Source organism: Tympanuchus pallidicinctus, unplaced genomic scaffold (genome assembly GCF_026119805.1).
Source record: "Tympanuchus pallidicinctus isolate F22 unplaced genomic scaffold, pur_lepc_1.0 scaffold13, whole genome shotgun sequence".
NCBI lineage: Eukaryota > Metazoa > Chordata > Aves > Galliformes > Phasianidae > Tympanuchus > Tympanuchus pallidicinctus.
In genome coordinates this window covers 10,899,862-10,917,133 of record NW_026294648.1, presented here as the reverse complement: position 1 = coordinate 10,917,133, position 17,272 = coordinate 10,899,862, and the positions used below count along the sequence as shown (strand labels likewise).

Sequence of the window (17,272 nt, the reverse complement as noted above, 5' to 3'; positions counted from 1 at the left end):
ATTTCTGAAAATTGGCTAGGCAGGCTGCTCAGAGCAAGGAACTGAAGCTAAAATCAGCACAGTGAGCACAGAAAAGAGTGGCTGTAATGAGTATGAGATGCTTTGTATTCTCTAAGTTTTGTTAGACCAAAAGACAGACACTGGTAAATGGGGGAGGGTTTAATTCTGAGCAAAGGTGAACTAGCGGCTGCTTTCCTCGCCTTATCAATAGGTGCCAGCAAAAGGCCACTATAATTGATCTAGAAAATGTGGGCCCCGTGACAATCAAACACACATAACCTTGAAAATCTTGCAATCTAGTGCTGAAGTAATTTTTTCCCAGGTTATGTTCTGCTGGATTATGTTACGATGTGTAATGTAAAGTAACGTGACAAGCCTAGACATGGGTCATTCAATCTGTCAGTAATTCAGAGCCTGGCAAATTGGTCCTCCCTCTTCACCAGTCCATGAACTTCACAAATACTTTACTTATTCATGCTGCACCAGCTAGCTCATTATTTTAGCTGGAAAGACCACTGTGATGTGTAAAATCTGAGAGGCTTTTCTTTTTGAAATCAGGCTGGTACAAGATGAGCAAACTGTATTATTATTTTATTATTAAGCTACCACATTGTGTCAACACACCATTGGCAATTACATTGCAAATAATTGCACAGTTGACAAATTGTGCAGGGTAATTTACACTGTCATTGTCTGAACGTGATCGTGATGCTTCTTTTTGGGCTGGATTTCCTGGGGTGGAGAAAGGCCTACTTTGCTTCGTGTGAACTTAGATCTCCTATAACCTTTTATGCATGTACACACTATTGCTGTCATCACTGAGTTTTTCTTTTACTCACTGCAACTATTCTGATATTGAAAAAACTGAGAAGTCCACCAAATTCCAGAAAGTATTAAACTGATCCATGCCTTCTTTCTTATATGGATTCTGAGCAGTGTGTTACTGCCCATCTTCAAAAATGAGTACGAGAGAAACCGAGGCTTAGGGGATTCTTGAACGTTTTCCTAGAAGACACCAAAAACGATGTCTGTGAAAATGCAGCTTTCAGTTGGTGAAAAATTCTGTTTGTTTGAAAAACTACTAACTACCAAAAATATGTAATTTACTTACCAGTGCTGCTATAAATCAAGAGTCTTAGTCCTGCAGTGCTTCTCATCACAATAGCAGACGTCTCATTTTTCTGTGACTCCTTGCAGCGTTACGAGCGTGGCCTGATTTTGATTCGGTTTCAGAGCCGGTCTGTGAATTAAATACAACTGCTTTTCTCTTTTTCTTTTTTTCCAAGTTAGCGTGAGCTGAACATATTAAATATTAGAAGAAATAAAGAATTACAATCAAGGTGCAAGGAATTCATTTTTTCCTTGGAATGTAATTTCAGTATTAAACTACCAGGATAAAGCTATGAAAGGAATCACTGGTTTTTCCACTGCTTTGCACGTTGTAGAGTCATTTCAACATGTGTAATATGGGTGTCAAATGCTAATAAATCAGCTGTCAAATGCTATCAAATACTTGCACAGGTGTAAATGATCACATAAAATGCAAAGCACTGATCTGACACAAAAAATCTCTGATTACCATTTCTGTCTTCATCAGTTTTATGGAATTATTAAAAGAACCCCAGTCCAATAGGGAGCTTATTCCTCATTACCCAGGTTACCAGCTTCTTTTGGTCTCATTTCCTACTTTTAGCAAGTTTTTCTTTCCTTTTTATTCCCATTTCACATCAAGAGAGAAAATGCAACAATTTAAATGGTACTACTTTGAACTGATCTAACAAAAACATTATGTTTCATGATTTTAAGAATGATAGAGCTTTTTTTTTTTTTTTTTTTTTTCCCCAGCCAAAACATCTCTGTAAGTGCCCCAGCATCATCAACTGATGGCAGCACAGCTCTGGGAATAAACAGACTTTAGCTAATGGCAGGAATCGACAGGGAAAACATGAAACAGGTATTTCTTCTTCACAGACAGTGAAACATAATTGAAGTTAAATGCACATCCTACTAGCACTGGAGCCAGTTAAATTTGACTCCTCATGTCTATTTATTCATCTCTTTTTTTAAAAAAGTTCATCTAGTTTCATTTAGTATCCATGTTTTTCCCCTTTGTATTTGGCCACGTCTGTCTTGGTGCAAATGAAAACTCTGCAGGCACTGCATAGACTGCACTGCAGGGCTGTGCCTATGTGGAGATTTTGTGACAAAGCTGCTTGATGTTTGCATTAGGCTGTGTGTTTGGAATGCACTCAATACTCCTGCTGTTAGAGATCCTATATTTTAATATTCATTATAAAGAACTGTAATGCAACCATTATTAGAAAAAAAACCAGCATTCACCCAGTGATTCAAAATCACCGAGTGTCTATACGTTGTTTTATTTCAGTCTTCTATGAAAAGTGTGTATATCCCATTGGCTGACTGGAGTCCATACAATTACATCAGAGATTGGCCAGTTTTGGGTAGCTCTGTATGAACTTCCCATCTCTCTGGCTGTTCCATCACCACCATCTCTCTGATTCCTCACCAGTCATTCCCAAATACTGGGCACCTACTCTCTTATTAGGGAGAGCAAGCGTATGTATGGCCTTACTTAACTGAGCCTGTTGTTTTTTAATATAAACATTTTTAGATAATGACCTTAAGCATTGAGGCTGTCCCAGCTCTGCTGGTGCACAGCTTTGTCTTAGAGGTAAGGTCTGCAATTAGCCATGCAGATAAACAGACAACATAACAGGAGCTATGAGACCCTAATAAGCATGAAGATGAGCAACTGTATTTTAAAGACAACAGAAACATTTCCTTGTCCCGTAACTAAACTCTGTTGCAGCAGCCAAAGCAAAGAGCTGGAGAAAGGCATCCACAACCTTGTGAGCGCACATTTCAGCGCCACTTTTGTGCAACTGATACATGCATTTTCAAAGAAAGATAAAGCATCAAATGTCATTCTAAAAAGCTTAAGTATAAAAGATCTAATATGTTTAGGATGGTTTTGATGGTTCTCTGTTCATGTTCTGAATTTTGGATTATGTCAACAGTCACATAATGAAGATATAGTGAAATCTTACTGTATTTCTAAATGAATTCAGAATAATCATTCTTCTTATTTTAAAAAATGAGCTCCAGTAAGACTTTTTTCCCTTTCCTTTTATTACCATACTGCAATTTTCATGCGAAGGATGATCTATTAAGAACCCAATGTTAGCTGGCCATCAGAAGCAGAAATGGATGATGGCTTAATGGAAAGGGAGTGAGCTGCAGTATTTGTGCTGTGCTGAACTGAATCGGTTCATTTCAATTGATTTCTTTGAGGAACAATTATCAAAGTGCAGTAATTCATAACTTTTCTATAAATTCCGAAATTAAAAAATGCTTCTTGTTTTTTCTTCTATCATCCCAACTTCAGATAGTCCAACACTCCCTTACTTGCAGATAGAACTAAAGTTAAAATTTTTATTAACAGTAATGTTTTAACGCCTATAGTATGCACCACAAATAACTACAGCACGTGGCCCAGCTTAACAGAACTGCAGACCCCTCCCCATCTCGCTGCCAGAGCTCACAGCCACACAGGGCAATGGGGCTGCGCTGGGGCTGCGCTCTGACTGCACACACACACACAGAGTGGTGGTGGAGCTCAGCTGAGGCCACAAAGGAAATTCATAATAATCTGGGTTAGCCCACGTTTTGTCATGTTACCAGAAATATTCTGTAAATAAATATATTAGTCGGCCACTTACTTGCAGATAGCGATTACTTAAACCAGCATTCAGCTTTTAATGCACTGCCATTCATTTGTAACAGCGAGCGTTCTTGCTGTGTATTACTATAGATCCAGGTTTTAAATTGAGATTGGTCACAATTGATTCTGTTGGTTTAATGATGACAGCAGGCTGCATTACACAAGATTCATAAAATTGCTGATATACATGAGCCATTATGGTGCCTGCATCGAGCTGGGATCACCTTGTGCCCCACTGCTACAGTGCGACGGAGCTGGGGGCTGTGCCCAGACCACATGGGTCCTATGCAGAGTGGGGTGCTACCAGATGATAGGAAGCAAAAGAAAAAACAAAGAAATCTTCACTTTTCTAGGAACTAATCAGTCACAACTGGCCACAGCTGATGCTTGTTTGCGTCCTTAATACCTCCTAAGTGTTAGTTACAGGTGTGCCTGTTAGTTTCAGCTTGCAGCAGAAAGCTCATTGTCTTAGTTTGTCAGCATTTATCAGGAGCCACCTAATAGGACTTAACAAAAGATTCACTCTCTGAAGTTTATCAGTTCCTTAAATCTCATTTACCAGTACTTTGACATTTAAAACTATTCTGGGAAGGGCAAATTAGAAATCAATGATGTGCTCATCAACCCTGCATCAATGCAGCTCTAAGAAATGTAGATCAGTCACTGAGGGAAAAAATGCTATACGTGCCTTTTTAGAGACCAAAGAAAAATGCAAAAATGTGAACAGTTCAAAGGCTGAAATATTTAGTTACATTAAGTCTTTCTGAAATGCAAGATCTTGTCAAAGATCTGTCTTCAAAATCTGCAATTCCAGCACTCATTCAGTCGATCAATCAGAAATGATGCAGTATCCAAGGAATGTTTTGTTTTTTAAAAAAGATTTAGAAATATGATCTATCAGAGGATGCTGATGGAATAGAAACTGAAATTAATAAATAATCACAGAATTCAGTTTCAGGTGCTGCAGCATTTTACTCACGCAAGCTTTTATTCGGTGCTGCAGCACTCACCATCTGCAGAGCTCCTCATATCATTCATTTTTGGTCATTTAATCACTGGCAGTATGATTAATGCAGTTATTAGAAAGCTTGCAGTACAACTACATGGAATAAACCATGTTTGTGCATTATAAGACATTGTGAACTATTCTGGTAATTATTTTGATCACCTGTATAATGGAGCTGGGCATGTTTTTTAAACTGAGACCTGGTTAAGCTAACAGGTTTCTCTGAGGGATCAAGAATCAAATTATTTTCTTCTGCTGTATTCTACAGCATGGCTTGAAACTACACAAAGTTACAAAAGTCTGTTAAATGGGACTCTCTGAGAAGAAAAGCTAGTGATGAAAAACTGAAACTTTAACACTGTAGGTTATTTGTAATAATAGACATATAGTACATTTCCCAGAGATCTACCTAGTTTTCTTTGTTTTGTTTTGTTTTATGTGACAGTGATTGAGTTCAGCGTGTACAGGACGTAAATATAAGCATGCATATATAAACTTGCATTTGTGAGTAAGTATTGTTCCTTTGACCCATGAATGAGAGAAGTGAATGAATAGGTGACTACTTACTTAATTCCTCTTGTCTCAGTCACCTATTTCATGAAAGGAATATTTCTGTTACCTGCAAAGTTTGGAATTTGTAACGTAAAATAATTAGGAAAATGTTTCATACCAACCCACCCTCTTTATTAAGTAATTTCTTCAAGTATTTTTAATAGTGCAAATTGTTGTTCTGCATTAGTACAATAACGATGGGAATTCACCGTCCAAAAATAAAAAATCTTAAAAGATTTCCAAAGTCAAACAAAAAAATTTTAATACTGTATTTTAGCAAGAACATTTTTAACAAAGAATGTGTACTTTAACTTAATATGGTACAACAGAGAAACCATACTTAAAAGTTTCCATTATCTAACACTCTACTGCATATTCATTTTTTCATCTTAAAAGACCAAAAGCCAAGCTGAACTGAGCATAAAAAAGCATCAATTATAATCCTCATATTACGTCAGCTATTAGGATTTAGCTCACACTTCTGAATTGGTCATCTAATGAAAGGACAATTTTTACATCATTCTTTTAAAAAATGTACACACATTTCTTTTTAAAACGTAATATATATCGAGTATCTGCTTCAGTAAACAAAGCTTAATTTATAAACACAATCGAAACAGCTCCATGTTGAACAGTTTCAGTGATAAACTGGACTTGTATGATGTACAGCCAGTGTGGACCTTTGTGGCTTAAAATCATTGTGCCATTGCTATACAGTAATAGCTACCTCCTTAGGAAAAAAAACGAAACAAAACAAAACAAGTTCTTCGGGGGTGGGAAGGGAAATAATTCCTGTATGTGCTTAAAAATACTAAAACTCCTTTCTATCTCCAGGGACCTAAAAATGATCTGTTGCAACAGGCTTGGTTTGGTATGGTAAGCTTGTAAAAAGTCTCAATATTTCTTAATGACAATACGGCAGTTTTCGATGCAGCAACAGTAAATTGCTTGAAATTGTCCTTCAAGTTTCATGCTACAAATCCTGTTCCTCACACGGTACTGAAGGCATCAAAGGTTGGAAGGGACATTTTTCATGAACTATATAGTCTTCAAATAGTGATCATTATACATTTTTCAACAATAGGTGTTTCCTTCAGTACATGATGGTAGGTTTGATGTATGTTCTGTTTTCTGTAGGAAAAAAAAAAGAAGGAAAAAAGTCAATTACAGAGTTGCGCGTTTTAGAATTATTTGAAATGTAGGTGGATTTCCTTGATAATTTGTGGACTTTTTTTTTTCCTCGACACAAATGATCAGATCTACAAGTGATACAAACTGAGCTCAAAGTGAATATGTTTTTATGGAGAACGAGGCACCCAATGACAAAGTCCTGAGAGTCCCCAGTCAGCGCGGTTTGTGTCACGCAGGGCAGTGAGCGCACTGCCCACCTCCTCTCCTGAGCCGCTTGTTTCCTGGGCTGCTCCCAGCTGGCATTTGCTCGAAGAGGCTGTACATATTTTGATCTGCATTTTTGTCTTTTGTGACGTTTGCTTTTTAGCTGAACACTGTCTCTTCTCAGAAGGCAGTTGGTGTTGTACTGCTTACCTCCTAACACAAGGTAGTGGCATCAGCTTTACAACGTACCATTATTATATGAACAAAACCTAGGGAACAGTGTTAGAAAACAACTGCACTGCATTAAAAATATAATAGCAGTAAATTGATCTCTGTTTTTTGGAGAACTGTTATTTCACTCAGAAACCTCCACTTCTCTTTTTAAGTTATTTTTCTTTCTTTAGGGAAACAAGTAGAAAGCTACTTCCATCCTTTGTAAGACTATTCCTAGTTATACTGCCTATCAACTGTGATTTTTCACATTAAGCAATGCTAAGTCCAGAGGAAAAATAAATATGCCCACAGAAACTACAGCTAAGACTACATCTAACAAGAATCCATATTCTTGTTCATTATACAATGAATCATGAATTCACCCAGCTAAATCTGCAAGTACTGATCTTGAAGATGATAAGCAAAATGATAATATTGAGAAGCATTTTGTATAATGTTGACATCTATCCCATTACTGTTTTACATATGCCAATACTGAGCACTCATAAGGAAAGAACAAGTATTGACCTGCTAACTGACACTGATCCTTGGAGCAATCTCAAACTTTGCCACATTTCAATTTCAAAATGCATTTCAGCTATAATATGAGTGATTTATCATTTAGCAGTAGCTGTCAAAGTAACCTCCTAGATAAAACAAAAACATCTGGAACCATAAACAGAGGAGAGCAGTAGCTGAATTTTAATCCAAATCCGACATGTTCACTTCATTAGGAACAGGAAACAGCTAATTAGTAATTGAATGTTTCATGGTTTTAAGGAGGCTCAGACTCTCCAAACAGAGATGATTTAATATGTGTTCTGGATGTAAACAAGAATAAAGATCGGAAGAGCCAGGGACATAACATCTCTGGAGGAATGTTTGGGAGCATGGGAACCTCCAAAGAAATGACTAAAATTAGCTTCAGGCCTTTGGCTGATTAAAATTATTGTCTTAAGATTTACTGTGGCAAATATTAAAGCCTGGGGAGAGGGGTAAGCAGAAATGCACAGACTGAACATTGTTGTGCTTTTTTGTTTTCTGCTTTTCCTTCTGGTTATTAGGAAGTTCCTTCCCATAGCAGGCTGTAGGTGATGTAACTTACATTAACGCTGCGCTTCTAAATAAAGACAGCCACTGGCAAGACCTGCAGGTCAACGTGCCTGCCCCCAAAAAGTCAGAAATACTCCTTATTGCCAAGCCAAAGGCTGACATTCTGCTAGAGTGTGCTTCTAGTGAGTCAGTAATTTAACAGCTCTGGTGCTCTGCACAGCAGCAGTTGCAGCACGGAGCAGTGCTGCTCTCTTTGGGGTCTGAGCTCAAGAGCCAGATTTACAAAATGTCCCTCTGCCTAAGCACCCATATTGGGTGGGACTTCTTATAGATGTGCTTACCATGTTCATATTATACCAGTGGAAGTCAGCAGGAATTAGGGATGTAGCTTGCTAAGTGGCCACAAGGCATCTGCTGCAGCTGTATTTGATGTTGGTACTTGTACAGATAGTGATGGTGACTGTGCATGTGTGCACATTTATGCTGTTCCATTTGCTGACAAGGTCTGGGCAAAGATAAGCGTAGGCACTTTCCAAGTAAGAGCTGATTTACCAAAAGTGGGAGCAGTAAGGAAGGCTATGATGAAATCAGCCTCTGATCTTCCCTACAAATATTTTTTAAATAATTTAAAGTATTAACTCAATTTCTTAATAAAAAAGAAACAGTTTTTACAACCATGAATACAAGTCCTCTCTCACAGAAGGGAGCAAATTCACAACTGTTACAAAATTCTTCATTTAGCCACTTGAAAAACTACATAAACTGACAGGATTTAAGATAGATACAATACTTTGATTTTTTGCCCAACCTTTTGCAAATACTTCCCGTAGTTAATCCCTGCCAAGTAAGATGTATTTGGAGATCGAATGTAACACTGATTCAGCTGGCTCTTCTCAAACACAGAGAGGGAAGGGAAGGTGTGAAGCAGCTGATACTATGCTCAGCTGGATGGCTGGGTCAGCAAAACCATGTGTTGGCTTTGGTCATTATACACATGAATAGATAGAGCTCATCAGGCCATTAACAAGCTCTAGGAAACCGCAAAGCTGTGACTTCCTTCATGCTGCCCAGCCTGGCACCCTTCCTGCTGCCCATAGCCCTGGGAGCCCTGCCCTGCCTCCACCCTGGCTGGCATCGCAGGCTGCTTACTGACAGAGTGTCATAGCAGGAGACTGCAGAAAGAGAAGCAGTGAATTATTTGACTACCGTCATTAACTTGGCTTGTGATGTAAACCTGAAGCTTAAAAGTTAGCTGAAAGTCATGTTTTCTAATATAACATATTCATGTTTTTAAAGTATTTTATCTTTCAAATTATTGATCAAACTAAGCTAAGAAGTGGTTGTTAAGATAACTGTTGGCCCATGGACTATTTAAAGTCTGGAACAAGTCTAATTTTTTTCCCCTTTATCTCTTAAGGAGAGTTCAGTGGAGGTATCTGTAGCACTTTCATAAGAGAAAAAGCAAATGCCAAACCTCAAGCCAAGAAATACTACTGATTAGTAAACAAAAAACACATGGTTAGATATTTCCCTTTTCATAAAGCTCTCCATGAGATGCCAGAAGTCAAAATGTGCTTTTGTTGCTGCACAATAAACTGAACTCCGTGGTGTCAACAACGTCACGCAGCAACCACCTATGAGAAATTACAGTGTCAGGAGCATCTGTGCTACCACTTCTACATGAATGACAACGTGATGCTGTCAAATTCATCTTTTTAAAGAATATTCACCATCTCCTCAGTGTAGCTGACTGCAAGCTACATACCATTTTATAGCATTTTACGGTACTATACAGCAAAGATTTGAATAAATCTGTGTGCAATAAATGTATTCTTTTATTAGGTTTATCCCTTAATCAAATATTCATTTATGTGGGCTTCATTCTATTAAAAAAAGAAATTATACAAAGGTGAGCAAAAGTGTAGATTTACAGTAGTTTAAAGCCTAATCTCATTCTCTAGGGGTAATATTGACAATATAAAAACTGTATAAATGATATTCCCTAACACTAAAATATGCTTATGAGCCCCCTGTGCATGTTATACTGCTTTACAACCTACAGTGAAATGCATGACTGGCTTAATAAGCAAGACATTTAGAAAGGATTTTTTCCCCTTCCCAATGTATAACAGGAGTAAAGATCTCACAATCTCACTGTAAGCCAGAGCCTGTGTTAATAACTGTAATTCTCCCCAGGATGAGGCTGTCTTCCCTGAGTTGTTGGTCCGGGGTGTACATGCATCTCTTGCACTTTCCTTTAGCAACAACACCATCATTTGTCTTTCTCTTTGTAGATTTTAATATCTGTATAACAGGACAAATCCAAAGCAATAATTATCATCTCCTTATTTATTCACATTTTTCTTGTTTCTTCATTTTCTCATCTTATTTTTCCCCTTGCTCTCAGGATAATTTGCACGCATATATGAATTTCTGGAATGTTTTGTATGTCTGTGTTTTATCTTTAAATCAGTAATTCACCTGTATTTCTATAAGAAGTATTTTAAAACAAAATCTCCATGTGTACTCTCACAACTCGCATTGAGAACTGTGCCCTGATAATGCTGGTGTGAAAATCCAGGCCAGGAAAGTGTGCACGGTGCAGCCGGCCTGCTGTGATCTAACGGCACAGCTAGAATTTGGGATTGTTCAGATAATTTTAGCACACTTAGTTGCAGGAGAACATCACTGGATTAAGGAAATATGCAATCTGCTCCATAATGAGAGAACAAGGATAAATGTGTTGTATCGCTAACTATAAATTATTCATGCTACTTCTAAAACAAAGACAATCCCTACACATTGCAGGGAACAAGGACAGCAGAATCTCACTTTGCCAGTATGGATCAAGAAGGAGTGGGGAGAGCTGCTAAAGGTTGGGTAGGGCTGAGCCAGGGCTGTGTGCCTGCAGATGCTGGGGAGCAGAACGAGGGTGTTTGGTTGCCCAGCAGCTCCAGCTCTGCATGGTGGCTTGGAGAGTGGGAACCATGGCCTTGGTGGCACAGGGACGGGGTTGGACATGAGCTGAGCAAAATGGAGCCAGCATTTTAGTTGAACCAGAGCCAGGTTGAGCTCTGAGTGCAGCAAAGATATAGAAAACGCAATGCCAAGACAATAAAACTAACAGACAAAGTGGGGCTGGTTAGTTTGATTCAGTTGTTTTCTGTGCTGTGACACTCACAGAGGTGTGGTTTTTCCCCAGCTTACTTCATGCCTAGGAATAGTGACTTGACTATGTCAAATATTTCCACATTCACATTAATAGATATAAAAACTTGTACTGAAAATAGGACTTCTAATGAGTAGCAATAGCCAAGGACAAGAATATGTTCACTGAATTCTAACTGTGCAGATGCTGGATTGCCACTGTCAGTGTGGGTAGGAAGGGAGTTAACACAGTAGTTCCTGCTGAGGAAATATCCAAGCCTACTGACACTGAGTTATTGAATAAATGTTTGAGCCCTTTGTAAGAAGAGAAAGGTAAGGACCTTCACAGCCTAGTCTCCAAGGGAAACCTTTCCTCACCTTCTGTTTTCAGTAAATCACAACATCTCAGCCTCCTCCATCTCATAAGTGCGTACCGAGACAGAGATTCAGAAAAAATATTGTGTAGTGTAACTACAGATAGCATAGAGAGCAAGATCCATGGCACTGTCATTCTGCAGCCCTTTTTGCATGCATTTGCATCACCAACAGCAAGCAATGCAGCCTGCACTGGGATCTCACCACAAGAAGCAGAGCTGCCTTTTGGTTAGCAACTCAAGGGACTGCTCTCCCTTGTTCCTGCACTGCCTGCATGGCTATGGGAACCTTGTCATTGGGTGCTCATTATTCCAGGTTAGAACAAGAGAGGTCTTCTAGAAAACACAAAATGACACAGCTCAAAGCAGCTACCCGAGGATCACTCATTCAGCCAGGACATGCATTAGAGACAGAGCACTGGGCAGGAGGAGGAAGAAAAGATCTAAGCCTTGCAGAAGCCAGGGTAGGATTTGCTCACAAGCAAAATACCAGGCCTCTGTTAATCACAGTTTCTGATCAAACGGTTCTGATCTGCTCTCGTGTAAAAATTTCATTTTTTCTAGAGAAAGCAATACCAGGATAGCAGCACTGTCATTTCCAAGATGTGGACACTGTCTCCTGCAACAGAATAGCAGCAGCAGGGCTGGTTTCAGCAGATCACTGCATTTGAAGGCATATTTTGATAGAATAACCAAAGTCAAACCTTTTCAAAATCACTACCCTCCCTTCTTTTTTTTTTTTTTCATCTTGCAACTTTTTTTTTTTTTTTTTTTAAACTTTAGGCTGGATTTAAAAATAGGTTGGTTATATGCGAATATTAAAAAATATATAGCTTGTTCTCTAAATAATAGAAATAAAATATATTCTAGATTTCGACAGCCCTCCATCTTTGGCAAACAGATTAAAAAGTTATTCATGGCTACTGGCAGTTTCTGTGCTACCTCTCTGCTTGGCTATTTCGCAGACAAAACCAGCTGCAGCCCTCTGACTCTCTGCCACAGACCCATGCTTTCACCTCAGGAAAGTCCGTCCACTTACACTGCTGCCTCATTCTTGAAATTTAGAGTCTTTTAGCTTTTGTAAATTGTTATCAGCAAGTATTATGGTAATGTCTATTTTTTAGAATTTTAAGATAACATTGCTTTGCTGATTGTTCCAATATCCCCTAACAATGAAATATAGTAATACAAAAGTTAACTAAGGTATAAACATGCAAAAGGAGAAGTCTCCCTGCGATCATAAAATGATGTTATTTTCTGTTCAGCAGTTCATGTTACTGCTGTTCATGCTAATTAATTAAAGGAGCTGTTGCTGTAATGTGCAAACAGGGAATCTGAGAAACTGAGAGGGCTTTTAGGTCTCGGAGTGAAGTTAAGTCAATCTGGGCGCGGGCAATCAAATGTAATGAAATCACTTGTCAGTGCTAAGCTTGCAAAAACTGTGAAGTTTGACTAGGGAGTAAAAGGATTATAATTAGATTTCCAATAGGATAATAACTAAATGGCAGAAAGCAGTAAAGAGAAAATATTACTTTGTTAGCTAATGGTGCTGCTGTTCGGTTTTAGTTTTTATCAGCACACTTGTAGTTGTACTAATTTAATTTGCTTTTATCAGCAAAAATGCACTACTCGAATGGTACTTGAATGTCATTTGCAAAAAACATTGATCTGAAGGTGCACTTAATGACACCCAGTATGTTTATTTTATGTGAAACGGAGATTGCTTGATAAAATGGTTGATGCAGTATCTTCCTGGCCCAAGAGTGAGTTATGGAAGCAAGAGCAGAAGGTATCAGCACATGCATTGCCTGCTCCTGCACCACTCAGCTATGCAGGGGCTGTCAGACTACAGCAACTATTTCTTTTCTATTTGTCAGCTAACAGGCCCCTCACAGATTGAGCTGTGCTGGACCAGAAGCTCAGGGGTATGGAGGACAGAGCTACAGACTGTAAAGTTTGAAAAACTTTTAGTCTTGTCAGCACAAAATTTCAGTTCAATTAATACACAGAGCATAGGGAAAATGAGTCTACTAAACGGAAGAGATTTAAAACGCATATTAGAATCTCAGAAAATGAACAGCTTGTGTTAATAAAATCATTTTAAGAAATGAGCATAAAATATGATATGACTTAATCACTGTGCAGTATTTTTGCAATTTTCCTTTAAACCACCTTAAGGAGATACTGGCAGTGAAACTAATTGAATTTCAAAGGAAAGGCACTGTGTGAATGATAGATTTCTGTCCAGCAGAGTTATTGACAACAAAAAAAGAAAGGTCTGCATTGACACTGAGGCTTTTTTCTGTGCACTAGAGAGAGATTCTGGATGCTTGGAAGCAGCTTTGCATTAGGGATGTGTGTTTTGACCCTTCCTTCTCCCAGGGTCCAAAAAACAAAGGCTGTAAATGAAGGGGGCAGTGGAGGCAGTGTACTCAAACTGTTAAGGCTGCAGTGCAAGAGTTGCTGTCAAGTTTGAGAAACTGTAAATCAAAAGAAAACAGAATAAAAGATATTACAGTATCAGCATAAATAAAAATGGAGGAGATGATGCTAAGGAACAGAAACACTTTGAAACCTAGACTAGCTCTATAGAGAGATCTTAAAAAGCTTTCCTATCAGCTGAGAGTGCTTAGTGAAAGAACTGGATAAACTCATCACACATTTACATATCAACAGGATTACCAAACTGAAAGTGTCAGAGAATCCCATGCTGCCATTCATGGCTGTGGTGAAGACAAGAAATGACATATTCTGCTTTCACAGCGGGGTACCAAATGCAGAGATATTGAACATAATCAGTGAGTGTCCAGGTCTCCCTTGGTTCAGGTTTTTGACATGAAAAAAAGCTTTGTAACCCAAAGCCTTTTAAAACTGAGATTTAAGGGGGAAAAAAAAATCAAAACAAAAAAAACAAACAAACAAAACAAAAGACCTCTCTGAAATTAAAATCCTAAGATCACAGGGCATTCTTCTTTATCAGTAATACACAAGAAGTGAGAATAAATTCTGAGTCCTTCTGTAAGTAAATGGCTATTGCAAGTGGCTATGCATCATCCTTCTCACAGTTACTTACACTCTTTTTTAATAGAAGACAGATTTGAGCCAACTGTAACCTTTTTCTTTCTTTAAAAATGACAATTAACTTCCTTTTTATTCCAGTAGATTCTGCCCAGGTACACCTTGGACTCACAGAATCTTTTTGGGAGAGCACTGAGCGCTTATCTCAGCAGATACTGTAAATAGCACTAGGAAACAGTAGGAATCATTTGCATTTCAAATTACAATACATGTCCCGAGTGCTTATCCAATATTTTGACTATTTCTGGCAGTAACAATTTTCAAACTGCAATACTTAGTGCACAACTCCAATCATATGTGTACATATACATGACTATAAATATGTTGTATTATATATGTATATATCTAATTCTCCTTTTTTGTTATGTGTAGCATATGAACCTAAAATCACAAAAAGCGACAGCAGTAAAAATATTTGAAAGCTTTCCTGTATAGATGACAGATGGACAACAGATGCGTACCAGAGGTATGCAAAGTCAAGCCTTTAACAGTTGACAAATGCTAAAGGTTATGTTTCTATCTCTATCTGCACTGGTTCTAGCAGTACCTAAGAATTCTCTATCAGATATTCTCGTAATACCCTCTGGTATGTGCACATCTATTTAAATGCATACTAAACATTTCTTTTAAGCCTTCTGGAACTTTTGTCTTGCTAAATTTGCCATCTTGTGATTTCCATCATCTACTGTTTATGTACTTTTTGAAAACATGCATGATCTTGAAAGGAAAGCAAGGATCGGAAGTGAAATATTTTAAAAAGATAAATCATTTGTAAGATCATTTTTGGACTAAGCCTGTATATCTGAGTATGATAAGTATCTAAGTATGAGTGTTTCCCACACCTCTGTTTAAACAAATACAATTATTGATCTTGTAAAGTAGTAATCTTGCTATACTTCTTTTCTGTATTGAGCAGGAAGACAAAATGAAGTTCCATAATTTACATTTATCTTAACACAGGAAAACAAGAGGTGCAAAAAACTATGCATTTCATTTTTTAATATGGCTTGTGATAAACGTGTATGTAATAGAAGGAGGTACATACTGCACCTTGCATTGCTGCACTGTCATGTTGGGTTCCGTTGTGTTCTATTTCCATATCTGGAATTCCGGCATCTGAAAGATGTGACACTGAAGATTAATGCATTCCCCTTTATCCTTCTCTCATGCATCTTTAGAAAAATATTTATAGGAAACTAAGATGATAGGCAAGTTGCATAACCTGGCATAAAACATTTGGTCTTCACAGAATTTTCAGTAGTAAATCGTTTTCAGAATGTGCAAACATTACTGGTCTCACTGTGGATTATTTTTAATGTGCTTCACATTTGTCTGATGATGAGATAATAATCAACACATGATAATAATGTATCTATAAAATTCTTTTGGAGAATAAAGGCATCTGACACATGAAAAATAAAATGGAAATTAAACTGTGGTATTATTAAACCAAATTTACCTCTCAGGCAAATACCTGCAGAGTTAGAGAATTAAAAGATACAACCAGTACCAGTCAACGTGTTTGCATCTATGTGCATGCGTTTGTATGAGTGTATTATTATAAACAAGGACAGTACTGTATCAGCTCAGGTTATTTAAGAGTACTCCATCACAAAGGGAAACTACGCATGTAATATATTATGGGAAAGACTTCCAGGTACCTGAGAAGAGTTTTCCAAAATGGATTGTGCTGTTTTTTTCCAAGTTGAGAAAGAGTCTCATAATGAGATGTGCTCTTGAACTATTTAATGTCACACTAATAGTACCTCTGTCTGCAATCCTTTGGGGTGGGGCTGAGGGCTTCAACACCCCAGGGCGTTAAGACAACAGATGCCATTATCCACCTTGTGCCAACAAGGATTAGCATGAAGGGTATGTGATCTGAATCCAGGGTACCTCAAATCCTGGAGAAACATCTGCTTCCCTCGTAATACAGCACTTAGAATTTAGAGTAGAAAAGAAAAAACAAAAAAAACAAAAAAACCCCCAAGAACACCTGAAGGGAGATGTGCATAGTTTTGAAGTATTTCTGTGTAAAAGCTCATTCCTGATATTCTCAGATAGAGAATAACTGTACTGCTGCTTTCTCAGATCACTCGAGCTGGACAGTACCTGTTGCAAAGATGACATTTTGCTGGTCACACACAGCCTGACTGAGCTCTGTGTCAGAGCAGGGCAATTGATTCGAGTACGTGTATGAGTAGTGCAGTACATGGGTAATGCATGTGTATATGTACCTTAGGTATATATGTGTATATGAAATACAGTACTACATACACAGACATCACATAAATATATTTGAGCAAATAAATTATTAATTTACATATTTTTTTCTTTAGAAAGTGCAGGTGACTGTTGTTAGGTAGTTTGAAGTTCAAGGCTCTGGACTAGAAACCTAAAAAGGTTCTCCCTTTTCAAACCTTTTAGAGTATACTTTGTGTGTACGCAAAATGACAAAGTCATCTGTAATAACAGCATCTGTTAAATGAGACAGAGCGTCAGAGTTAAATTAAAAATATTCAGAATAGCCCTTCACATTTTCTTGCCATAAAATTGTACCTGCAATTAAATTGTGGATTAAGATGCTAATGAGCTACCTGATTTGCATGTGCAATCAGATTAGCATGTAAATATCAGCTTTTCGCAAGCACCAACATATATATGACTACCTGAGTGTGCCTGCAAATCAAAATGTTAGCAGCCAGGCCGACAATAGCAGATGTAAAGATCTGTTAATCACATTGCTGGGGTGTTGGTCCCCTTCAATTTGTG

At 38.0% G+C, this 17,272-nt stretch overlaps 1 protein-coding gene and 1 long non-coding RNA gene across 6 annotated transcripts in view; one reads left to right on the top strand and one right to left on the bottom strand.

Moving 5' to 3' along the window:
- The window catches only part of LOC128075790 (uncharacterized), a 212,269-nt gene extending 200,157 nt beyond the window's left edge, over nucleotides 1-12,112 (top strand). The window contains exons 2-3 of the long non-coding RNA XR_008204112.1: nucleotides 1,846-1,954; nucleotides 11,987-12,112. This is a non-coding gene — a long non-coding RNA (uncharacterized LOC128075790). The remainder of the gene's footprint in view (nucleotides 1-1,845; nucleotides 1,955-11,986) is intronic.
- DACH2 (dachshund family transcription factor 2) overlaps nucleotides 5,453-17,272 on the bottom strand; it is a 264,433-nt gene continuing 252,613 nt past the window's right edge. Inside the window, exons 12-13 of one of the 5 annotated variants that reach the window (XM_052672831.1) lie at nucleotides 15,551-15,616; nucleotides 5,453-6,431 (exon numbers count right to left, since the gene is read on the bottom strand). In XM_052672831.1, the coding sequence (XP_052528791.1) occupies nucleotides 6,394-6,431; nucleotides 15,551-15,616 (104 nt within the window). In that variant the 3' untranslated portion in view covers nucleotides 5,453-6,393. The remainder of the gene's footprint in view (nucleotides 6,432-15,550; nucleotides 15,617-17,272) is intronic. The other 4 variants (XM_052672830.1, XM_052672832.1, XM_052672834.1 and 1 more) reach the window with 4 other exon arrangements.